Source organism: Bos javanicus, chromosome 20 (assembly GCF_032452875.1).
Source record: "Bos javanicus breed banteng chromosome 20, ARS-OSU_banteng_1.0, whole genome shotgun sequence".
Taxonomy (NCBI): Eukaryota; Metazoa; Chordata; class Mammalia; order Artiodactyla; family Bovidae; genus Bos; species Bos javanicus.
Genome location: NC_083887.1, coordinates 2,772,603 through 2,799,398, shown reverse-complemented (window position 1 = coordinate 2,799,398; position 26,796 = coordinate 2,772,603). Strand labels below are relative to the sequence as shown.

The following is a 26,796-nucleotide window of genomic DNA, read 5'->3' as shown; positions in this document are numbered from 1 at the left end:
TATTTATTATTTTTTAATCTCATAACAACTAATGTTCTGCATAACAGGAGACCTCCTTGTGTCCATCATCTGTGGTCCTCCTTCAATCCCTTTTATTCCTTAGGGTTTCACTAAGGTGTCTTTTATTAATAATTCATTATAATTTTTAATTACTAAAAGATTACATGCAGAAAACTTCTAAAACTCTAGCCATCAATCACCTTGTTTCCTTTCAGCTAATAAATGAAAAACCTACTGCTCAGACAACTCTTATGGATTTTGCATAAGAACAACATCTTACCCAAATCTGAGGTGCTTTTATATTTCATCTTTTTATATATACTGCTATGATACACTGGAACTTAATCTTGAACATCTCTTGTGAGATATGGCTCAACATTTTTTGCAGATGACTACCCAGCTGCTTCAACACTTCATTTGTTTCTCATATAGTCTATTTTTGCCCACCATTTTGAATTACCCCTTATTATATACATTAGGTCCATTTGTGAATTTGTATTACTTTCTGGATATTTTATTTAATTCCACTGATCTGTCTCACTAAACATCTTGCCCAATTATTTTTTTCATATTATTAATTTTCTAAAACACAGTATAAAATTAAGGCTATGTTAAGTTTTAATAATCTCATTTTGAATATAAACATATTTCATTGAAATACAACTACTGTCCTTTATCCTACTAGCAAAGAGTTCTAGGAAGAAAATATCTTGTTTACAGCAAATGAACTTCTTTATAAATCTTGATATTTACTGCCAAAGTGTTATGAAATAATATTTTGGCAACCATTTTTATAGTTAAATAGCTAAATTAAGCTACTTATTTAAAAGTAACTTCACTCACTAAATATCTTTAATGCTATTAAAATTTATGAAGGAAAGCTTAATAAAGATCAAATTTAAAAATCATATTATCAACCACGTTTGTTTTTCTAAAGAAGTATTTATTCTTTGATTTGAAAGGAGGAACAAAGCTAGCTTTTAAAGTCTACGTATTGTTCAACGCATAGACTGCTGAAGTAGTTTTAGTTAAATAAATACAGACACCAAGCCTCATCTCTGGATTCAGGTGATTTTAAGTAATGCATATCCTGCTTTTAAATTCTTTATGAGTAGAACCTCCCTTTTCCTACTTTAGTTCTTTGCTGATTCTATGCAATTGCTTGTTTACTTTCATTTCCTTTAAATAGCATACATTCCAAAAATCTGAAGAAGACATGAAACCAAAAGACAAGTTTGCTGGGGTGCCTTTACAACTCATATTAAGCTGGTGATTTGCATTTGCTTAAGAGGCAATGCTATCCCAAGCAGGAGAGTAGGAAAAAGTTCCCAGGGGGGGTACATGACCCTTTTGTCAAATACGCTTTGATAGTTGCATTAATACAGGAAGTTCGGCTGCAAGTAACTGAAATCCAAAACAACAATTGCTTGAACAATACAGATGTTGATTTCTCTCTCAAGCAAAAATCCAAGGCAACGCTCTAGGACTAGCTGGTGAGCCATGGTGTATCCAGACGCAGGTTCCCTCCATCTTGTTGTTATACTTGCCTTCACTCGCCCAGTCACTTCATGGTTTAGGATAGATTCTTCAGATAAACCCATGTGCATATATGTTACACACACCACGTTTACTTACATTCAACTGCCCAGAATATAGTCACTTAACCATACCCAGATGTAAGAAATTATAGTAAATCTAGTCTTTATTCAGGTGGCCAATGCCCAGCAAAACATTTCAGGTATTCTATTACTGCAGAAGAAGGAAAGAAGAGATACAAGACAACTAGTAGTCTCTGCCATAGGACTCTTCAAAGATTTGTGGCCACCTCTAACGAACGCTTAACACCAGAGTTTGTATTGTATATAGGTTAGGTTAGGTTATTGAATATTCACTTGCAGTTTAAATTTAGTGGCCTACATTTATTTTTACCTTTATCTGAAATTATCTTTGGAGCATGAAGGGAATACAAATACAAAATACATTAAATAACTTTGATTCAAGTATATGCACACCATTACAAGTATAAAGAAATGAATTTTTGGATAATTAACTCTTTTATCTCTTTTACATTCTCCTTATATCCAATTACATAAGTAGTTTTTCAGTCAATAAACACTTGAAGGCCTACTATAATGGTAGGTATATGTTAGGAGTTCAGAAAATAACACTGAGCAAAACATATATTCCCAGTCCTCCAGAAATCTATAATCTATGCTGGGAAAGACAATAAAACAAATAATTAGAATAAGGAATGACAAGTGCTATAATAAACACTATGAAGAAATTAGCAAGAACTCCTGACATTCTTGGATGTAACAGAGCAAAGAGAGCATTGAGAGAAAATGGCAAGTGTGTGTAGTTATCTAGACAGGGGGAAAAAAAAGGCATGACTCACTGAAGAGCTGAAAAAAAGTCCAGGATGGCTATAAAGCAGTTAGTGGCAGGAGATAAGGCTAATGAGACAGGTAGGACCCTGATTATGAAGAGCCTGACAAGCCACATTAATTTTAATCCCAATAGCAATGAAAGTCATTGCAGAGTTTAAGCAAAGCACAGATATAATCAGATCTTTGTTTCTGAAAGCCAGAAAGGAAACAGTGTCGATTTCAAATTACAGCATGACTCTAGGTAAATGATGACAGGCGTTAAAACAGCAGGGTGACAGAAATAATTGAAACTAGCTAGGATAAGTAGAAGGTAGAAGTTGATAGACTTTGATGACCATATGGATGCTGGTGAGAGAAAAAAGAAAAAGTTAAGGAGAAGTCCCAGGATTTAGGCCTTGGCAACTGAGTGGACAGTGATGAGACACATGAAGAAAGTCAGGGTTGGGAGTGGATGGAAGAGATGAGTTTAATTTTAGTCACTGAATTAGAGGTACATGTGGGATAAAACTTGCAAGAGAACCAGTTCGATAAGTGTTTGGTAATCAGAAGATAGGAATTACTAAAACAACACAGAATTACTGAGCCATGCTGAGGGCTCAGTTAAGGTTAAAAAAAAAAATGTATCTTAGGAGGTTAATACAGTTCATGGGGTCACAAAGAGTCAGCCATGATTGAGCAACTGAGCACACACACACACACACACACACACATACACACACACCGGTACCTATCCACAGAAGAGTGTAATATTTTCATACTGCTCAAGAGATTAAGAGAAAACTCTGAGTTTAGGCTCTGCCACACAGAGGAGATAAAAATACAGGGGCAAACAAAGCAGATAAAGCTTATTCCTTCCCTATTCTAGTGAAATAAACAACTAAACATTAAGAGATAGTAAGTACTGAGAAGAAAAAATAGAGTAGGATAAGGATGTTATTTCAGAAAGGGAGGTCAAAGAGGTAGAGACATCTGGATACAGACCTGACTGAAGTGACAGAGTACTATATAAAATCTGGGAGAAAGCATTCCAAGCACAAGGGAAGCACAAAGCCCCTACCGTGAAAATATATTAGTAATACTCAAAGAATACCAAGGAAGCCAGCGTATGTAGTTGAGCTGAATGACAAAGTATAGGAAATAAGGTCAGAGAAGTAGCACTGTACACTCTGGGCCATGGCCAAGATTTTGGAATTTCTCTCATGTGGGACAGAAAAAGCCACCAGAAGTTTCTGAGTAGAGAAGAGGAAGCAACACGACTGAATGGGAAAGAAGTGACACTTATCTATACCACAGCAGGGTTTGGGACAGAGAGCAAAACACAGCTAGTTGCAAAAGCCTTCAGTGAATAATGAGGAATGAGTGGGAGGCCAGTACATGAGAACGGCATGGAGAAACAGAGGGTGCTCTAATCGAGAGGAGTGTGCCCAAAGGAAGCAATCACTAGCAAAGTAAAGAGGACACAGGGGAAGACAAATCCCTAGGAAATCTCTCAAAATGTTTATATTCTGTTCATGAGTGAAACTAAAATCACTATTAAATTATCTTTATTTAATTAGAATTGTGTGGCATGAGCACAAATATTCTTATTTGCTAAGTCAAAGTAACATATTTTGAAATTTTAAACATGTCTTAAATGTCGTTATCATAATATTGAAAGTTTTTATGAATATCAACCTTTTCCTGATAAAATAACATAAATTTTTGGCAAGAACTTCTGAACTTCTAATTTTGTAGTGTTTTCCCAGGAGTTACAATGGTTATCACCTAACAATAATACACAGAAGGCGAATAATATTACAGTTCTAGTTACTTGGAATTTCTTCATATGAAATTGCTATGTTAAATTTTTACATAAAACATAGTTCTTATCTAATTTAAAATCTATGTATGTTAGAACACATACTTATGTCTTTTTTATAGACAAAATATGTAAGTCCTGGTACATACCCCACCTTGAATCTGCTTGGCTTAAACACTCACCATCCCCACCACCACCTCTTCTCATCCCTGGGCTCAACTACTTGCCTTGTAGCCCAGGAAAGATTCATACAGTTCCTGAAGTTATAACTCCTCACTCAGGGGAGAGGAAAGGCCTACCATAGCTCCAGCCAGCCCCCACCTCCAACCAATAGAACCAACAGAAGCTCTGGCACACGCAGCATCTCCTCAAAGGGCCAAGGAACAAACCTAAGAAGCACAGAAAGTTACCCACTCCAGGAGTAGATTTCAGCCACTAAAGAGTGGGCCACAGAAGTAAGTGATGAGAGAAACTGCTTGCCCTTAGTCCCCATCGCCCTGCCACCACCAAGACGGACTGTTTTGAAACATAGCTGTTCCATGTGGTCTCTGGGGAAATCTGTAAAAGTGTGCAACCAGGTGTGGAATGCACCACCTTTTGTAATTGACTCTCATTATTTATGGCAGTTATGTGCTATAAAATTGCTGTGAAAACTGAATTAGCAAATACTAACCCACTGCTCCTAGAGGAAATAAAGGAATAGGTTCCTGAGGAACTCTGGTCACAATATTTTCATCAGCTACTCAACACATAACCTGTTTTATGTGTTTCTGTTTAAAGACACCTTATTTAATATATATTTTTGATTCATTAACTTTGAGCTCACAGCCAAGAGCATTAAAATTTGCTCCTGAAGAAAGCCTGCCTAGCAAATGTACTTTCTCTGTAAGGCACATTACAGTCTTCTTGTGCTTAGGGACACCAAAGAGCACCTCAGCACTATAATGGAGGGACATCTTAAACAGTGAGACCACCAACAGAAAGAACAAGGCATGAAAAATATGACACTAAATCAGAAGGCAAAAAGGACATGTTTATGGTATGAGTGCTGAAACAAGACGACATACCATCTGTTCAACCTCAGCTGTGAAAATGTACACTGGGCAACTCAAATTTTTAGCCACTTTGTACGGAACCAAGAATGACTACAATTTGTTGTTGTTCAGTCACTAAGTCATGTCCGGTTCCTTGCAACCCCATGGACTGCAGCACACCAGGCTTCCCCATCCTTCACTATCTCTTGGGGTTTGCTCAAAACTATGTCCATTGAGTCAGTGATGCCATCCAACAGTTTTATCATCTGTCACCCCCTTTTCCTCCTGCCCACAATCTTTCCCCTCTGATGTAAAAACTGTGGGTAGAACACAAAATGCTGTTCCTGTCATTATCAAGCTCAAAGACCCTCACCTATTTCCACATCAAAAGCAGTACCCACTAAAGCCCTGGGTTAAGGAAGTTTTAAAACCCATCATGGAAAATTTAAAGGAACAAGGGCTATTAATTCCCTATAATAATCCTATATAGTCCATGAACACTCCTATTTTGGGTGTAAAAAGAGTCAAATGATAAATGGAGACTTGTTCAAGATGTATGAATAATAAGTGCCTTATCCTTATACTTTATCGTCTGAAAACCCTGAACGAGCCAAATATTTTTCAGTCATTGATTTGAAGGTTGCTCAGAGGTTAAAGTGTCCTGCCTCCAATGCAGGAGACCCGGGTTCAATCCCAGGGTCGGGAAGAGCCCCTGGAGAAGGAAATGGCAACCCACTCCAGTATTCTTGCCTGGAGAATCCCATGGACAGAGGAGCCTGGTAGGCTAAAGTCCACAGGATCGCAAAGACTCAGACATGACAGAGTGACTTCACTTTCACTTTTCACTTTCTTTCTAGAGTTAAACCTATATTAAATCATCCTTTACCTATGACTTTAAAACAATTGAGAGGATTCTTGGGCATAACAGGCTATTGACACATTTGGATTCTGGGTTATGGGGAACTTGCCCGGCCTTTATATAAACTTATAACTGAGAATCAGCAGGCCCAAACTAACAAGCGGGTTTGGTCCCCACAGACTCAAAAGGCTTTTTAAGGCTCTTCAAGCTGCTCTTCTGCAGGCAACAACTTTGAGCTTGCCCACAGGATTAGAGTTTAGTTCCTTACTGAAAAAAAGGTTAAGGCCACATGCCTTAAGAGTAATTGCTACTATTGTTTCTCTAATGCCTAAAGCTCATAAGTTTACTAATGGGCAAAATCTTACTATATCGACTTCGCATCATGTAAGTGGGATCTTAAACTCTAAAGTTCAGAGTGACAATGGCTCTGTCTTTAAAGCTGCTGTAATTCAAGGGGTGTTGAAAGCTCTAGGAATAGAATATCACTTACACTGTTCCTGGAGACCCTAATCTTCAGAAAAGGGAGAAAAGACTAATGACATTATTAAGAGACATCTGTGTAAGCTAATTCAAGAAATACAAGACAGCTGGTTTAAAGTTTAACCCATACTTAAATGAGGGCTTGAACTGGCCCCTCAAAAATGGGATTATCTCAATGACAGACAGTTTTTGTGCAGAGATATCATCATAGATCTTGAAGCCTTAGAATTAACTATGTGACTCAGCTCTGAGCTTTTCAACTTCCTCATCAATTGAAGGCTTAACATGGTGGCTTTCTCCACTTCAAGGAAAGGACTTTCTTCAATTCTGCGAATGCCTTCACCAACAATATGTGACGTCTCTTCTTTATCTGATGACATCTAACGATCCTAAGATGGACTGCTGTAACTATTGACATAACGTAACTTTTAATTTTGATTATGATTTAACTTGGTTTAATGACTATCTTGCCTTACATCTGTAACTATATAATGGGGATTTGTTTCTAATCGTCTGAAAGCTTTTAGGTTATAAATGGTTGTTCAAGCTCCTACGAGTGCCACAGCCTCCTCCAACTATTACTTGGGGCCCCTGGATCAGAGACCCTCAATATGAGAGTTAGGACAATTTAGGGACAACGCCCAATCACAGCAGGAAGTAGTTATGGAATGAAAATGACACCTCTTTCCCTTGACAACATAATTCTCCTAAAAGAAAAGGGAGAAATGAGAGTCAATTCCTAGGCAGGTTGATAAGAAGTCCAGAATCCCCAAGGAGGAGAAAGGGGTCTGGGGCTATCAAGGAGGAGATAAGGGGTTGGGAATTCTCAAGGAGAAGGAAAGGACAAACATTTTTTTCCTACATTCCTTAGTCTTAGTCACATAAAACATTTTTTTCTTTATGCCCAGAGCTAATGATTACATAACAAAAACAACTCAGCTTAAACTCTGTTCAGTTCAGTTCAGTTCAGTCACTCAGTCGTGTCCGACTCTTTGCAACCCCATGAATCGCAGCACGCCAGGCCTCCCTGTGCATCACCAACTCCCGGAGTTCACTCAGACTCATGTCCATCGAGTCAGTGATGCCATCCAGCCATCTCATCCTCTGTCGTCCCCTTCTCCTCCTGCCCCCAATCCCTCCCAGCATCAGAGTCTTTTCCAATGAGTCAACTCTTCGCATGAGGTGGCCAAAGTACTGGAGTTTCAGCTTTAGCATCAGTCCTTCCAAAGACCACCCAGGACTGATCTCCTTTAGAATGGACTGGTTGGATCTCCGTGCAGTCCAAGGGACTCTCAAGAGTTCTCCAACACCACAGTTCAAAAGCATCAATTCTTCGGTGCTCAGCTTTCTTCACAGTCCAACTCTCACATCCCTATATGACCACTGGAAAAACCATAGCTTTGACTAGACGGACCTTTGTTGTCCAAGTAATATCTCTGCTTTTGAATATGCTATCTAGGTTGGTCATAACTTTCCTTCCAAGGAGAAAGTGTCTTTTAATTTCATGGCTGCAATCAGCATCTGCAGTGATTTTGGAGCACCAGAAAATAAACTCTGAAACTGTTTCCACTGTTTCCCCATCTATTTCCCATGAAGTGATGGGACCAGATGCCATGATCTTCGTTTTCTGAATGTTGAGTTTTAAGCCAACTTTTTCACTCTCTTCTTTCACCTTCATCAAGAAGATTTTTATAGTTCCTCTTCACTTTGTGCCATAAGGGTGGTGTCATCTGCATATCTGAGGTTACTGATATTTCTCCCAGCAATCTTGATGCCAGCTTGTGCTTCTTCCAGGCCAGCGTTTCTCATGATGTACTCTGCATATAAGTTAAATAAGCAGGGTGACAATATACAGCCTTGACGTACTCCTTTTCCTATTTAGAACCAGTCTGTTGTGCCATGTCCAGTTCTAACTGTTGCTTCCTGACCTGCATAAAAGTTTCTCAAGAGGAAGGTCAGGTGGTCTGGTATTCCCATCTCTTTCAGAATTTTCCACAGTTTATTGTGATCCACACAGTCAAAGCCTTTGGCACAGTCAATAAAGCAGAAATAGATGTTTTTCTGGAACTCTCTTGCTTTTTCCATGATCCAGCGGATGTTGGCAATTTGGTCTATGGTTCCTCTGCCTTTTCTAAAACCAGCTTGAACAACTGGAAGTTCATGGTTCATGTATTGCTGAAGCCTGGCATGGAGAATTTTGAGCATTACTTTGCTAGCATGTGAGATGAGTGCAATTGTGCGGTAGTTTGAGCGTTCTTTGGCATTGCCTTTCTTTGGGATTGGAATGAAAACTGACCTTTTCCAGTCCTGTGGCCACTGCTGAGTTTTCCAAATTTGCTGGCATACTGAGTGCAGCACTTTCACAGCATCATCTTTCAGGATTTGAAATGGCTCAACTGAAATTCTATCACCTCCACTAGCTTTGTTCGTAGTGATGCTTTCTTTTTTTTTTTTTCTTTCAGATGGTTTAAATTTTTATTGTAGTATAATTGGTATACACTATATAAGTTTCAGATGCACAATGTTATAATTTAATGGTTATATACATTAAAAAGTGATCACCACAATAACTCTAGTTACCATCTGTCACCATACAGTTTACCCTGTGCTTTCCAAGGCCCACTTGACTTCACATTCCAGGATGTCTGGCTCTAGGTCAGTGATCACACCATTGTGATTATCTGGGTCGTGAAGATCTTTTTGTACAGTTCTTCTGTGTATTCTTGCCACCTCTTCTTGATATCTTCTGCTTCTGTTAGGTCCGTACCATTTCTGTCCTTTATCGAGCCCATCTTTGCATGAAATGTTCCCTTGGTATCTCTAATTTTCTTGAAGAGATCTCTAGTCTTTACCATTCTGGTGTTTTCCTCTATTTCTTTGCATTGATCTCTGAGGAAGGCTTTCTTATCTCTTCTTGCTATTCTTTGGAACTCTGCATTCAGATGCTTATATCTTTCCTTTTCTCCTTTGCTTTTCACTTCTCTTCTTTTCACAGCTATTTGTAAGGCCTCCCCAGACAGCCATTTTGCTTTTTTCATTTCTTTTTCTTGGGGATGGTCTTGATCCCTGTCTCCTGTACAATGTCACGAACCTCAGTCCATAGTTCATCAGGTACTCTATCTATCAGATCTAGGCCCTTAAATCTCACTTCCACTGTATAATCATAAGGGATTTGATTTAGGTCATACCTCAATGGTCTAGTGGTTTTCCCTACTTTCTTCAATTTAAGTCTGAATTTGGCAATAAGGAGTTCATGATCTGAGCCAGTCAGCTCCTGGTCTTGTTTTTGTTGACTGTATAGAACTTCTCCATCTTTGGCTGCAAAGAATATAATCAGTCTGATTTCAGTGTTGACCATCTGGTGATGTCCATGTGTAGAGTCTTCTCTTGTGTTGTTGGAAGAGGGTGTTTGCTATGACCAGTGCATTTTCTTGGCAAAACTCTATTAGTCTTTGCCCTGCTTCATTCCATATTCCAAAGCCAAATTTGCCTGTTACTCCAGGTGTTTCTTGACTTCCTACTTTTGCATTCCAGTCCCCTATAATGAAAAGGACATCTTTTTTGGGTGTTAGTTCTAAAAGGTCTTGTAGGTCTTCATAGAACCGTTCAACTTCAGCTTCTTCAGCGTTACTGGTTGGGGCATAGACTTGGATTACTGTGATATTGAATGGTTTGCCTTGGAAACGAACAGAGATCATTCTGTCATTTTTGAGACTGCATCCAAGTACTGCATTTCGAACTCTTTTGTTGACCATGATGGCTACTCCATTTCTTCTGAGGGATTCCTGCCCGTAGTAGTAGATATAATGGTCATCTGAGTTAAATTCACCCATTCCAGTCCATTTTAGTTTGCTGATTCCTAGAATGTCAACGTTCACTCTTGCTATCTCTTGTCTGACCACTTCCAATTTAGTAAACTCTGTACTAAGGATTATATAACAACAATGTATCCTGCTTGAGGACACGATTCTCCTTCTTGGGAACCTTCTGACTACTTATATTATCTTAAAATGTATATTGTGGGAATGGGTCTGATATGACCTTTACAACCTTGAGACATTCTTTTGGTTTACTGTAATAACCAATTGAAAAAGTATATAGCTCCCTTGCTTAGACTAGCAAGGGGGCTAGTCCACGTCCCCCCTCTGATGTCTATGTCAGAAGTTTCCACTGTCCCTTTCATACTTTAATAAAACTCTGCTACACGAAAGCTCTTGAGTGACCAAGCCTGGTCCCTGGTCCCTGGTCCCAAAGCTAAATCTTCTTCTTTGGAGATTACAAATCTGACACCGTTTACTGTAAGCTATTACCAGCATCAGGGTCTTTTCCAGTGAGAAGAGTTGGCTCTTTGCATCAGTTGGCCAAAGTACTGGAGTCCTCTCAATGAACATCCAGAGTTGATTTCCTTTAGGATGGACTGGTTTGATGTTCTTGCTGTCCAAGGGACTCTCAAGAGTCTTCTCCAGGACCACATTCGAAAGCACCAATTTTTCGGTGCTCATCTTTCTTTATGGTCCAACTCTCATATCCATACACGACTACTAGAAAAACCACAGCTTTGACTATATGGATCTTTGTCAGCAAACTGACATCTCAGCTTTTTAATACACTGTCCAGGTTTGTCATAGCCTTCCTTCCAATGAGCAAGCGCCTTTTAATTTCATAGCTGCAGTCACTGCCATGAGTATTGATTGGTGGTTAACAAACAAATTTTAGCAAATACACAAATCTGCAAAAATGGAATCTGTGAAAAATGAGTACTAATTCTATTTGTTTTCTCTCATTTTCTCACTCACTTTTCCTTCCTTCTTTCTTCCCTGAAAATGTAGCCTTTTCCCCATTCACCCCAAAACATTAGCTGATAAAACTTCACCTAAGGCTTTGTTTTCTAGAGAATATACACTAAACACAAAACAAATCTTATTTAAAGCTAAATAAATATGTTTGCTGCCTAAAGAAAAAAATTAAAAATTTATACTTGGCAAATACACACCACTTTTGTTTATTTCCTGTTATATATATATAGTTAGGGAAATAGTACCACTAGGTAACTTTCTGTTTGATGATGAAAACTTTAAAAAATAATCAAAATAATTATGCCAAAATTATACTTAATTCCCACTTTACTAAATATGTTGTGTATACACTAAAAGATGGTACAGAAGCAAATTATTCACTTGGTTTAAAATTAAACAAATCATTTTGAGAATGTCCCTATTCATATTTTAAAGTGGTTTCATATTGGAAATAATGAATCTTAGGAAAAACTTACTTTCTATTCAGATTCAAATTGAGATAGTTTCAAATGAGATAGCTTAAAGGTTATAAATGGTATGAAATGAGAAATTTCTATTCAAAGTGGCAACAAAGGTATTAAAAACTTAAGAATATATAATAAATAATAATGAGAGAGAATATCACATTAAAGACTTCAGTAGGGTAATAATGATATACTATGCAGATGACACCACCCTATGGCAGAAAGTGAAGAGGAGCTAAAGAGCCTCTTGATGAAGGAGAAAGAGGAGAGTGAAAAAGCTGGCTTAAAACTCTACATTCAAAAAACGAAGATCATGGCATCTGGTCCCTTCACGTCGTGGCAAATAGATGGGGAAACAGTGGAAACAGTGTCAGTGTTTCATAAAAGTGACTTTATTTTTTGGGGCTCCAAAATCACTGCAGATGGTGACTGCAGCCATGAAATTAAAAGTTGCTTACTCCTTGGAAGGAAAGTTATGACCAACCTAGATAGCATGTTCAAAAGCAGAGACATTACTTTGCCAACAAAGGTCCGTCTAGTCAAGGCTATGGTTTTTCCAGTGGTCATGTATGGATGTGAGAGTTGGACTATGAAGAAAGCTGAGTGCCAAAGAATTGATGCTTTTGAATTGTGGTGTTGGAGAAGACTCTTGAGAGTCCCTTGGACTGCAAGAAGATCCAACCAGTCCATTTTAAAGATCAGACCTGGGATTTCTTTGGAAGGAATGATGCTAAAGCTGAAACTCCAGTACTTTGGCCACCTCATGCGAAGAGTTGACTCATTGGAAAAGACCCTGATGCTGGGAGGGATTGGGGGCAGGAGGAGAAGGGGATGACAGAGGATGAGATGGCTGGATGGCATCACCGACTAGATGGACGTGAGTCTGAGTGAACTCCGGGAGTTGGTGATGGACAGGGAGGCCTGGCGTGCTGTGATTCATGGGGTCACAAAGAGTCGGACACGACTGAGCGACCGAACTGAACTGAAGGTCAGTGGAAAAGAATGAAACACCTAGAAAGAGACATAAGAATTCTGAGTAACATTTAAGTGGCATTTTAAATTGGTAGAGAGTGGAGTTGACACTGACTAGTTAATACCTTGGAAACATTCAAAAAAGCATATAAAATAAAATATATGTTGAATATATTAAAAATTAAATATAAAAAGCTGAAATTGTAAAAGAACCAGGAAAAAATATAGGTGAATATTTTTATTATCCAGGCATGGAATAACCTTCCTAAATATAAGCATTAAAACTATATGATAGGGACTTCTTTAGTGGCCCAGTGGCCAAGATTCCATGCTTCCAATACAGGGTCTGGGTTTGATCCCTGGTCAGGGAACTTAGACCCCACATGCTACAACTAAGAGTTCGCACGATGCAACTAAAAGTCCCTTATGCCACAACTAAGACCTGACACAGCCAAATTAATGAATTAATGTTTTAAAAATATGAAAGAAAAAAATTCACATTTGAATATATAAATATTTTGTGTACTTAGTCGCTCAGTCGTGTCCAACTCTTTGCGATCCGATGGACTATATCCCACCAGGCTCTCTCTCCTCTGTCCATGGATTCTCTAGGTAAGAATACTGGAGTGGGTAGCCACTGCCTTCTCCAGGAATATAAATATTTTAAAGCCAGTAAAAAAGAAATTTCTAAGACATAAAATATATACAGAAGACATATTCAAAATGAATAGCAAAATATTACAATCTTTGATATATACTGATATATATTGAGTAATTATGAATAAACTAGGAAAGAATCATAAAAGAAAACCAAATGATACAATCTACATATAATAAAAAAGCACAAAGAAAAATAGAAATGACAAGAAAAGGAATGGAAAATAATGTTTGATACCACTTCTAAACAAGGAAATACAAATAAAAATGAGACATTAGTTGGAAAAGATAATAATCCTACTACCTAGTGTTCAACTGCAGAAAAAAATCATAATTTCTCATAGCCTTTGGGTTCAGAGGAGAAACTGGTACTTTTCCAGAAGGCCCTGTGGTGATGTGTACTAAGCCTTTAAAGTGCTATATATATACTATTCAACCAGCTACTCAGCTTTTAGGATATGACTCCAATAAAATTATCTTGATCTACGTAAAGATACAGCTAAAAGAATATTCACCTTTGTAATAAGGAAAAACTGAGAAACAACCTAAAATTCCCAAAGCAAAGATACTTAAATTACAGTATAGCTTGAACATTGAGCAACTAACAATTTCTTCTTCATTTTTTACTTAACGTCCAAGTAAAATGTTCATAACATAATGTTTGATTTTTAAAAAAATAATTGTTCTGGAGTTTCTTTTGGTAATACAGTGCTTACTATTTCCCATGTATTGTCCTAAGCACTTTAAAATTATTAACTCATTTAATCCTTCCAATGGCCCAAAATGAATTAGATACTATCATTAGTACTCAGTTCAGTTCAGTGTCTGACTCTTTGCTACCCCACAGACCGTAGCACACCAGGCTTCCCTGTCCATCACCAACTCCCAGAGCCTGCTCAAATTCACGTCCATCGAGTCGGTGATGCCATCCAACCATCTCATCCTCTCGTCCTCTTCTTCTACCTTCAATCTTTGAGCATTACTTTGCTAGCATGTGAGATGGGTGCAATTGTGTGGTAGTTTGAGCATTCTTTGGCATTGGCTTTCTTTGGGATTGGAATGAAAACTGACCTTTTCCAGTCCTGTGGCCACTGCTGTGTTTTCCAGATTTCCTGGTATATTGTGCAGTACTTTCACAGCATCATCTTTTAGGATTTGAAATAGCTCAGCTGGAATTCCATTACCTCCACTAGCTTTCTTCTTAGTGATGCTTCCTAAGGCCCACTTGACTTCACAATCCAGGATATCTGGCTCAAGGTGAGCGATCACACCATCGTGGTTATCTGGGTCATGAAGATCATTTTTGTATAGTTCTGTGTATTCTTGCCACCTCTTCTTAATATCTTCTGCTTCTGTTAGGTGCATATCGTTTCTGTCCTTTATTGAGCCCATCTTTGCGTGAAATGCTCCCTTGGTATCTCTTAATTTTCTTGAAGAGATCTCTAGTCTTTCCCATTCTGTTGTTTTCCTCTATTTCTTTGCACTGATCACTGAGGAAGGCTTTCTTATCTCTCCTTGCTATTCTTTGCAACTCGGCATTCAAATGGGTGTATCTTTCCTTTTCTCCTTTGCCTTTAGCTTCTCTTCTTTTCTCAGCTATTTGTAAGGCCTCCTCAGACAACCATTTTGCCTTTTTGCATTTCTTTTTCTTGGGGATGGTCTTGATCCCTGTCTTCTGTACAATGTCATGAACCTCCATCCATAGTTCATCAGGCACTCTATCAGATCTAGTCCCTTAAATCTATTTCTCACTTTCACTGTACAGTCATAAGGGATTTGATTTAGGTCATACCTGAATGGTCTAGTTTCCCTACTTTCTTCAATTTAAGTCTGAATTTGGCAATAAGGAGTTCATGATCTGAGCCACAGTCAGCTCCCGGTCTTGTTTTTGCTGACTGTATACAGCTTCTCCATCTTTGGCTACAAAGAATATAATCAATCTGATTTTAGTATTGACCATCTGGTGATGTCCATATGTAGAGTCATCTCTTGTGTTGTTGGAAGAGGGTGTTTGCTATGACTAGTGCGTTCTCTTGGCAAAACTCTTGTTAGACTTTGCCCTGCTTAATTTAGTACTCTTAGGCCAAATCTGCCCGTTACTCCAGGTATCTCTTGACTTCCTACTTTTGCACTTCTGTCCTCTATGATGAATAGAACATTTTCTTTGGTTGTTAATTCTAGAAGGTCTCGTAGATTTTCATAGAACCATTTAATTTCAGCTTCTTTTTTTTTTTTTATAACATTTTATATAACTCATTAAACAGTGCTTGTATAAAAATTCACACAGTTGCTAGAGGGCATACAATTTCCAAAAAATGTCCTGGGTTTTTGTTACATTCAGTTTTCTAAGGGTGCAGTCAAATCAATGGTAAAATGCAGACATTATGCAGTGTTTCATTATCTTTGGTAAAACTATTCTCATTATTTTGTCTCCTCACAGTATTAACTCTGATATCCACTTTGCGCAGGGTCTGCTATCACTAGGATGTCAGAAAAACATTAAGGCTGGATCTACAAGAGACAAGTATCTCTGAACGACATTAAGAGTCCCTTGGCCCAGGGGCCCCACTTCCCTTTTGGCCCTATAGCATGTGAGATCTTAGTTCCTTGACCAGGGATAGAAACCGTGCCCCCTGCAGTGGAAGCAGGGAGTGGTAACCACTGGACTACCAGGGAAGTCCCACCACTTCATAGCATCTCTCTCCATGGTGAGGCAGGGTTAAAAGCTCAATGGCCTCCAATCTGAGGCCTTGAGACCCTCCTCCTCAATCAGGCAAGAAGTAAACATTTGGGGCAAAGGTGGAAAATGAAGCCATGTCTGCAGGAACCCAAGTAGCCATACTATGGTGTGGTCAAGCCATAATTTCAGCTTCTTTAGGATTACTGGTTGGGGCATAGACTTGGGATTACTCTGATACTGAATCATTTGACTTGGAAATGAACAGAGATCATTCTGTCATTTTTGAGATTGCAACCAAGTACTGCATTTCGGACTCTCTTGACTGTGAGCGCTACTCCATTTCTTCTAAGGGATTCTAGCCCATAGTAGTAGATATAATGATCAACTGAATTAAATTCACCCATTCCAGTCCATTTTAGTTCACTGATTTCCTAAAATGTCGATGTTCACTCTTGCTGTCTCCTGTTTGACCACTTCCAATTTACCTTGATTCAAGGACCTAACAGTCCAGGTTCCTATGCAGTTTGCTCTTGTATCGGAGTATCGGAGCTTACTTCCATCACCAGTCACACCCACAACTGGGCACTGTTTTCACTTTTGCTCTGTCTGTTTGTTTTTTCTGGAGTTACTTCTCCACTCAATATCCAGTAGCATATTGGGCACCTACCAACCTGGGGAGTTTACCTTTCAGTGAGTGTCGTTATCTTTTTGCCTCGTGGGGTTCTCAAGGCAAGAATACTGAAGTGGTTTCCCATTCCCTTGTCTACTGGACCACATTTCATCAGAACTCTCCACCATGACCCGTCTGTCTTGGGTGGTCCTATATGGCATGGCTCATAGTTTCACTGAGTGAGACAAGGCTGTGGTCCTTGTGATCAATTTGATTAGTTTCCTGTGATTGTGGTTTTAGAGTGCCTGAAGAACTATGGACAGAGGTTCGTGTGATTGTGTGCCATCTGATGGATAATGGTAAGAGGCTTATGGAAGCTTCCTGATGGGAGAGACTGACTGAGGGGGAAACTGGGTCTTGTTCTAATGGGCGGGGCCATGCTCAGTAAATCTTTAATCCAAATTTCTCTTCATGAGTGGGGCTCTGTTCCCTCCCTTTTGTTTGACCTGAGACCACACTATGGTGGAGGTAATGAAGTCCCTTGAACTGCAAGGAGATCAAACTAGTCAATCCTAAAGGAAATCAGTCCTGAACATTCACTGGAAGGACTGATCTGAAGCTGAAACTCCAATGCTTTGGCCACCTGATGCAAAGAACTGACTCACTGGACAAGACCCTGATGCTGGGAAAAGACTGCAGGAAGAAGGAGAAGGGGACGACAGAGGATGAGATGATTGGATAGCATCACCGACTACATGGACATGAGTTTGAGCAAGCTCCGGGAGCTGGTGAAGGATAGGGAAGCCTGGTGCGCTACAGTCCATGGGGTCGCAGAGTTGAACACAACTGAGCAACTGAACTGAACTGAACTGAATGAAGATAACAGCGATCTCCTTCAAAATGTCCCGTGCACGTACTCCTGCACTCAGCACCCCCGACCCTACAGCAGGCCACCGCCAGCCCACGCCTCTGCTGGAGACTCCTAGACACTCACAGCAACATGGGTCAGTCTCTTGTGGGGTCACTACTCCTTTCTCCTGGGTTATTATTAACTATCAGTACTAGTATCCCCATTTTAGTTTACAATATTTAAGTATAATACAATTTTTGTTAAAAAAAAGTTGAAAAATACACATGTAGTATATATAACTTTCAAATATCAATTAAAAAGACTCAAAGATCTTTACCAAATGACAGTAGTTATCTTCAAATTAATATGTAACTTTTTATTTGAAACTATTTTATAAAGCGTTCAGAAAAATACATATTATTTTGTTATACAGAAAGATATTGGGGCTTCCCTGTGGCTCAGTGGTAAAGAATCTGCTTGCCAATGCAGGAGACACAGGTTCAATTCCTGATCCAGGAAGATCCTACATGCTGCAGACCAACTAAGTCTGTGTGCCACAACTATTGAGCCTGTGCTCTAGAGCCAGGAGCTGCAATTGGCCACGTGCCACAATGACTGAAGCGTGTGCACCCCAGAGCCTGTGCTCTGCGGCAAGAGGGGCCACCACCGTGAGAACCCACCCACCACAACTAAAGAGTAGCCCCCTTTTCTGTGACTAGAAACAAGTCCATGCAGCAACAAGCCAAAAACACACAAGTACATCAATTCTAAAAGAAATACATTATTAAAGATGAAGTACAATATATGGAAAACCAGCTCACTCATATTATTCATATGAATATATTTGACTGTACTATTTATCATTGATATGACTCCTACAAATCACTTAAGCTCTAAGCCCTGGTTCTCTCATCAACAGAAAGGAAAATAATACGTTCCCTAAAAGGCCAAGTCCAAAATGCTTGAGCTCATAGTACTAGCTCAATAACTAAATTTCTAAGTACTTAGGAAACTTCTGTAAATTATATGGCTACTACTTACCGACAGGATAATTCTCCATCCATAGCATCATGTTCGTCTGTACTGGTATATGTTAATCTTCCTCCAACAACTGTTCCAACTAAGTATACCAGCCAGGCAAGACGTCCTAATACATAAAAAGAAGAGTTTAGAAAGAAACAAAGGTTAGATAGAAACAAAGCTTATTTTTCAGAATATTCTAAAATGAGCAAAATTTCTTCCAAACTAGTGATAAACTGTGAACTTAGCTCCTAACACAGAGTGAAGAGCTGGTTTTCATCAAGTTCATCAAGGCAGTAGAAGAGTTCAAATGAGATTTAAGAACCTGAAACAAATATGAATCCCAGCTCTACCAATATGCGACGTGATTTTACATAAACTACTTACCTCTTTAAGTTTTAGGATTTTCATTTGCAAAATGCAGAAAGTAATATCTACCATGAAGACTTGATGAACATAAATTTGATAACAAAACACCATATGTAAAGTCAACATCAAGGGCTGTTAGTAAGTGTAACTATAATCCAATGACCAGTGGTTTTTTTGAACAGTCTATGCCATGATAGTACCAGTCTCATAATTTTTAATACTGCCCAGGCTTGGAAGATAACAGATGGTAATAAATTTACTCCTTTTGTATTTTAAAAATCCAAAATTTTTACTATGCAAATTACATTGTTTAATGACCAAATTAACTTCATGAGGAGTAGCAGCAAAGGACTAAATAACTTTACAAGATTGGCACAAACGGCAACACCTACAGCTTTCACAAATCTCTGGGGTAGCCAAAACTGACTTTAGAAATGAAGGTATTTATTGAGTACTTCTTATTTAGACACATTACATCTTTAGAGTCACTCATCTATGTCTCAAATTCTCCAAGATTTTTGAAATCTTTATGAGCAATTAACAACGAATCAATTATTTTTCAAAAAGAAATTAAAAAAAAAATCTTACCTAGTAAGATAAGTATCCATATCCCCTTAATCTATCAAAAAACCATGAAATCATAATTGGCTAAGTATGCAGCCTTTATATTAGCAATGTAAAAACAGAACACTACCCTGATCAAGTAATTTATAAAACAAACTCAAGCTTCAAGCAACGTAAAATTACTGGGCAAAAAAAGTTAACAGAAAAAAGGCCCATGTAGGAAACTGACAACAAGTTACCAATATGCAGTTGAGATGTGTTTTATGAACAGTATTAAAGCCTATTAACAACATAATGCTCTCCTTTGATGACCTCACTTCTGTGGACCCTCTCAAGTGGCAGCTGATTTTTTTTGCACCTCTGGTAACTTGGGCCTCAAATCCAGCTGTTAGGTTGATGTTCCTCATTTTTACCTTTAGAACATTCTCCCTCTCCATTGTAAAAGCACTCAGCTTTACATCTTGTGTCATCATCAGATCAGATCAGATCAGATCAGTCACTCAGTCGTGTCCAACTCTTTGCGACCCCAAGAATCACAGCACGCCAGGCCTCCCTGTCCATCACCAACTCCCGGAGTTCACTCAGACCCACCTCCATCAAGTCAGTGATGCCATCCAGCCATCTCATCCTCTGTCGTCCCCTTCTCCTCTTGCCCCCAATCCCTCCCAGCATCACAGTCTTTTCCAATGAGTCAACTCTTGGCATGAGGTGGCCAAAGTACTGGAGTTTCAGCTTTAGCATCATTCTTTCCAAAGAAATCCCAGGGCTGATCTCCTTTAAAATGGACTGGTTGGATCTCCTTGCAGTCCAAGGGACTCTCAAGAGTTCTCCAACACCACAGTTCAAAAGCATCAATTCTTTGTCACACAGCCTTCTTCACAGTCCAACTCTCACATCTATATATGACCACAGGAAAAACCATAGCCTTGACTAGATGAACCTTTGTTGGCAAAGTAATGTCTCTGCTTTTGAATATTCTATCCAGGTTGGTCATAACTTTCCTTCCAAGGAGAAAACGTCTTTTAATTTCATGGGTGCAGTCACCATCCGCAGTGATTTTGGAGCCCAGAAAAATAAAGTCTGACACTGTTTCCACATCTATTTCCCATGAAGTGATGGGACCGGATGCCATGATCTTCGTTTTCTGAATGTTGAGTTTTAAGCCAACTTTTTCACTCTCCACTTTCACCTTCATCAAGAGGCTTTTTAGTTCCTCTTCACTTTGTGCCATAAGGGTGGTGTCATCTGCATATCTGAGGTTATTGATATTTCTCCCAGCAATCTTGATTCCAGCTTGTGCTTCTTTCAGTCCAGAGTTTCTCATGATGTACTCTGCATAGAAGTTAAATAAGCAGGGTGACAATATACAGCCTTGACGTACTCCCTTTCCTATCTGGAACCAGTCTGTTGTTCCATGTCCAGTACTAACTGTTGCTTCCTGACCTGCATATAGGTTTCTCAAGAGGCAGGTCAGGTGGTCTGGTATTCCCATCTCTTTCAGAATTTTCCACAGTTTATTGTGATCCACACAGTCAAAAACGCTTTGGCATAGTCAATAAAGCAGAAATAGATGTTTTTCTGGAACTCTCTTGCTTTTTCCATGGTCCAGCAGATGTTGGCAATTTGATCTCTGATTCCTCTGCCTTTTCTAAAACCAGCTTGAACATCAGGAAGTTCACGATTCACATATTGCTGAAGCCTGGCTTGGAGAATTTTGAGCATTACTTTACTAGCGTGTGAGATGAGTGTAATTGTGCGGTAGTTTGAGCATTCTTTGGCATTGCCTTTCTTTGGGATTGGAATGAAAACTGACCTTTTCCAGTCCTGAGGCCACTGCTGAGTTTTCCAAATTTCCTGGTATATTGAGTGCAGCACTTTCACAGCATCATCTTTCAGGATTTGGAATAGCTCAACTGGAATTCTATCACCTCCACTAGCTTTGTTCGTAGTGATGCTTTCTAAGGCCCACTTGACTTCACATTCCAGGATGTCTGGCTCTAGGTCAGTGATCACACCTTCATGATTATCTGGGTCGTGAAGATCTTTTTTGTACAGTTCTTCTGTGTATTCTTGCCATCTCTTCTTAATATCTTCTGCTTCTGTTAGGTCCGTACCATTTCTGTCCTTTATCGAGCCCATCTTTGCATGAAATGTTCCTTTGGTATCTCTGATTTTCTTGAAGAGATCTCTAGTCTTTCTTGTTCTATTGTTTTCCTCTATTTCTTTGCATTGATCGCTAAAGAAGGCTTTCTTATCTCTTCTTGCTATTCTTTGGAACTCTGCATTCAGATGCCTATACCTTTTTTCTCCTTTGCTTTTCACTTCTCTTCTTTTCACAGCTATTTGTAAGGCCTCCCCTGACAGCCATTTTGCTTTTTTGCATTTCTTTTCCATGGGGATGGTCTTGAATCCTGTCTCCTGTACAATGTCACAAACCTCATTCCATAGCTTATCAGGCACTCTATCTATCAGATCTAGGCCCTTAAATCTACTTCTCATTTCCACTGTAAAATCATAAGGGATTTGATTTAGGTCATACCTCAATGGTCTAATGGTTTTCCCTACTTTTTTCAATTTAAGTCTGAATTTGGCAATAAGGAGTTCATGGTCTGAGCCACAGTCAGCTCCTGGTCTTGTTTTTGCTGACTGTATAGAGCTTCTCCATCTTTGGCTGCAAAGAATATAATCAATCTGATTTCAGTGTTGACCATCTGGTGATGTCCATGTGTAGAGTCTTCTCTTGTGTTGTTGGAAGAGGGTGTTTGCTATGACCAGTGCATTTTCTTGGCAAAACTCTATTAGTCTTTGCCCTACTTCATTCCGTATTCCAAGGCCAAATTTGCCTGTTACTCCAGGTGTTTCTTGACTTCCTACTTTTGCATTCCAGTCCCCTATAATGAAAAGGACATCTTTTTTGGGTGTTAGTTCTAAAAGGTCTTGTAGGTCTTCATAGAACCGTTCAACTTCAGCTTCTTCAGCGTTACTGGTTGGGGCATAGACTTGGATTACTGTGATATTGAATGGTTTGCCTTGGAAACGAACAGAGATCATTCGGTCATTTTTGAGACTGCATCCAAGTACTGCATTTCGAACTCTTTTGTTGACCATGATGGCTACTCCGTTTCTTCTGAGGGATTCCTGCCCGTAGTAGTAGATATAATGGTCATCTGAGTTAAATTCACCCATTCCAGTCCATTTCAGTTCGCTGATTCCTAGAGTGTCACCATAGTACCAAATTAGCTTTCTTATTGCAACTATCTACTCTGCTTTGAGTTACTTCTTATCTTTTGAATATGTTAGTTGCTGGTCCATTGTCACTCTTTCCAACATTATTTTTATCGTAACTGGTAACAATTCTAATTATCTACAAAGATGAATCTTCCAACTCCCAACAATCCTTTGTTCTATTAGGAAACTACAATCACTTGAACACCTAAACAACTTTACTGAAATATAATTCACATACCACTTAAAGTATATGATTCCATGTTTTTGAATGAATTCACAGGGTCATACAATCACCACCACATTCTAGCTTTAGAACCTATCCATCCCTTTAGAAATCTTATTCTGTACCACTCCGCACCCCCGCAGCCCTAAGGAACCAAGCAACCACTAATCTACTTTATGTCTCCTTAGATTTTTCCCATTCTATTTCATACAAATGAAGTCATACAGTGTGATCTTTGTGACTATCTTCTTTGACTTAATATAACGTGTAAGGATCAACCATATTATGGCTTCCTGTATTGGGATTTCAATCGTTTTCATGTTCAAATAACATTCCATTTTTGGGGTATATCACATTTTGTTTATCCATTCAAAAGTTGATAGACACCTGGGCTGTTTTCACATTTTTGGCTTTGTAAATAATGCTTCTATGAACATTTGCATAGAGTTTTTAATGTAGATATGTTTTCATTTCTCTTCATATCAAGAGTTGGGATTCATATCAAGAATTGGAATTGGTGGATCATATGAAACCTGTATTTTAACATTTTGAGGAACTACCAAACTACTTTCCAAAGCAACTGTATCATTTTACATTCCCACCAGCAAAGTATGAAAGCCCAACTTCTCCAAATCCTTGCCAATACTTGGTATTATCTATCTTTTTATTGTATCTCTCCTGCTGCTGCTGCTGCTAAGTCGCGTCAGTCATGTCCATCTCTGTGCAACCCCAGAGACGGCAGCCCAGGAGGCTCCCCCGTCCCTGGGATTCTCCAGGCAAGAACACTGGAGTGGGTTGCCATTTCCTTCTCCAATGCATGAAAGTGAAAAGTGAAAGTGAAAGTCGCTCAGTCGTGTCTGACTCTTAGTGACCCCATGGACTGCAGCCTACCAGGCTCCTCCATCCATGGGATTTTCCAGGCAAGTACTGGAGTGGGGTGCCATGCCTTCTCCCATATCTCTCCTAGTGGGTATATAAAGTGGTTATCTTGTAATTCTGATGTGCCTTCCCCTAATGACCAACAATGCTGAGCCTTTCCCATGTGCTTACTGGCCTTTTTTATGTCTTCTTTGAAGAAATGTCTATTTAAATTCTTTGCTCATTTTAAAATTGGGCTATTTATCTTTTTATTTAATGAGTTGCAAGAGTTCTTTACATATTCTTGATACAAGTTCCTTGTCAGATATGTGATTAACAAACATGTTCTCCCATTCTGTGGGTTGTTTTCATTTTCTTGATGGCGTCCTTGGAAGCACAGAAATGTTTAATTTTCATGTGGTACAAAACTGCTAGTTTTTCTTTCAATATTTCAGCTTTTGATATCAAATCTAAAGAACCACTGCCCAATCCAAAGTCATAAAGATTTAGTTCTACGTTTTCTTCCAAGAGTTTCATAGCTTTAACTCTTACATTTAGGTCTATGATTCATTTCGATTTGTGTACTGTGGGACATAGGGGTCCAACTTCATTCTTTTGCGTGTGGACATTCAGCTATCCCTGCATCATTTGCTGAAAAGACAATCCCTTTGTTATTGAATTGTCTTCTCATCCCAATCAAAAGTCACCTGATTACAAACTGGAGCATTTATTACCTGAACTCTCAATTATGTATCATTGATCTAGTGTCTACCTTTATACCAATACCACATTGTCTTGATTACTGCTGCTCTGTAGTAAATTTTGAAATAACTAAGTATGAGTCTTTCAACTTCATTTATTTTTTTCCAAAATTATTTTGGATATACTGGGTCTCCTGGATTTCCACATCAACTTAAAGATCAGCTTGTCAATTCCTGCAAAAAAGCCAGCTGGGATTTTGACAGAGATTACATTGACTCTAGGTCAATTTGAGGGATGGTTCTAAACAATACCATCTTCTGAATGAACCATGACCATGGATGTCTTCCAACTTATTTAGATCTTTGATTTACTTTAATAACATTTTACAGGGTATAAGATTTAACACTTTTGCAAAGTTTTTACCAAAGTATTTTATTCTTTTTAATGCTATTTTAAGTAGGCTTCACTTAATTTTGATTGTTCACTGTTAATATATAAACCCACTGTTGATTTTTACTTACTGATCTTGTATTCTGCAACTCTGCTACTCTTGTATTAGTTGTAATAGTTTTTTGGGATTTTTTTCACTTTCTTATACCCTTCATGTCTTCTCTAACCTGCTTACCTATATTCAGTTCTGTTGTCAGTCATTATAATCTGTTCTGCATAGGTCAGTTTTTCTCTTCCTCCACATTTTCATCTTACAAAACCATAATTGTTTAAATCCAATTCCCTACCTACTCTCTGTCTATCCGCATACAGTTTAATATAACTGGAAAAAGACACAACCATGTTGACTAGTTTAACTTAGGAGTCACCTTTTCAGTCAGGCCTTACACAGCTATCCTATAAATCTGCAATACCTGGAGTATGATAGCATGCCTTCAAGATGCTGCTAGTGCTGCTTAGTTGCTCAGTCATGTCCAAATCTTATGTGACCACATCGATTGTAGCCCACCAGGCTCCTCTGCCCACAGGATTTCCCAAGCAAGAATGCTGAAGTGGGTTGCCATTTCCTCCAGGGGATCTTCCAGACCCAGGGATCAAATCCAGGTCTCCTGCTTGGCAGGCAGATTCTTTACTACTGCACCACCTGGGAAGCCCATGACTTCAAGATACCCATCATCAATTCCTTCCCTCCATGTATGCAATTGCCATTAAGAAGTGGGTCTATTTTGCTAATCCTTTGTAAGTCTGGGCTGGACTTTAACTAAAAGAATATTGCAGAAGTGACACTTATTCCAGTACTAGGCTTAGTCTTTTGAGAATTGGCAGCTTCCTCCAGGCTCTCAGGGAATTTTCCCTGAGAGGAAGCCATTTACCATGTAAAAAGACCATATACCCTGAGACTGTCATACTATTAAAAGCCTAGCGATGTATAGAGACTTCATGGAGACAGAAATGCCCAACTATAGCTCATTCATCAAACATCCCAGCAAAGACAGAAGACTTTAGAATAAAGAGTCATTTAGGTGATGCCGGCCATAGCTGTGACCCAATTACAGAACATAATCTGCTGACATTTCATATTCCCTTTTCCTGATTTAATATTTTTAAAAAATTTTAGCACTTACCAGTTTCTAACAAAATATATTTTATTATTTATTTTGCTTTGTTATCTGTCTATTCCAGTAGAAAATAAATTGCATGGTTTCTGTTTGGTTGTCTATTGCAGGCTGCTGCTGCTGCCAAGTCACTTCAGTCGTGTCTGACTCTGTACGACCCAATGGACGGCAGCCCACCAGGCTCCCCCGTCCCTGGGATTCTCCAGGCAAGAACACTGGAGTGGGTTGCCATTTTCTTCTCCAATGCATGAAAGTGAAAAGTGAAAGTGAAGTCGCTCAGTCGTGTCCGACCCTCAGCGACCCCATGGACTGCAGCCTTCCAGGGTCCTCCGTCCATGGGATTTTCCAGGCAAGAGCATTGGAGTGGGGTGCCATTGCCTTATCCAGGGCCTAAAACAGTGCCTGGCATATATAACTTACTAAATAGATATGCGTTATTGAACTAAGACATGACTGAGCATGCATACACATCGAATTAAGAAATCATTACCTAGAAACTATAGCATGAAGCAAGCAAAAAAAAGTTAACAGCTTATTTATCAATTTAAGTAAACATTAAAATGTAGAGTCATTATTAAAAATGAATGTTAATTGTATTTCCATTTCTATTGCTTAAATAAAAGCAACTTTTCAACACACATTCAATACAAGGTATGATCCATGATCTAGTCTATCCGGTT

At 38.9% G+C, this 26,796-nt stretch overlaps 1 protein-coding gene across 1 annotated transcript in view; it reads right to left on the bottom strand.

Annotated features, from left to right (window-relative positions):
- The window catches only part of RANBP17 (RAN binding protein 17), a 365,939-nt gene that overhangs the window by 259,412 nt on the left and 79,731 nt on the right, over positions 1 to 26,796 (bottom strand). Inside the window, exon 13 of the mRNA XM_061393198.1 lies at positions 18,629 to 18,734. Coding sequence (XP_061249182.1) covers positions 18,629 to 18,734 — 106 coding nt within the window. The remainder of the gene's footprint in view (positions 1 to 18,628; positions 18,735 to 26,796) is intronic.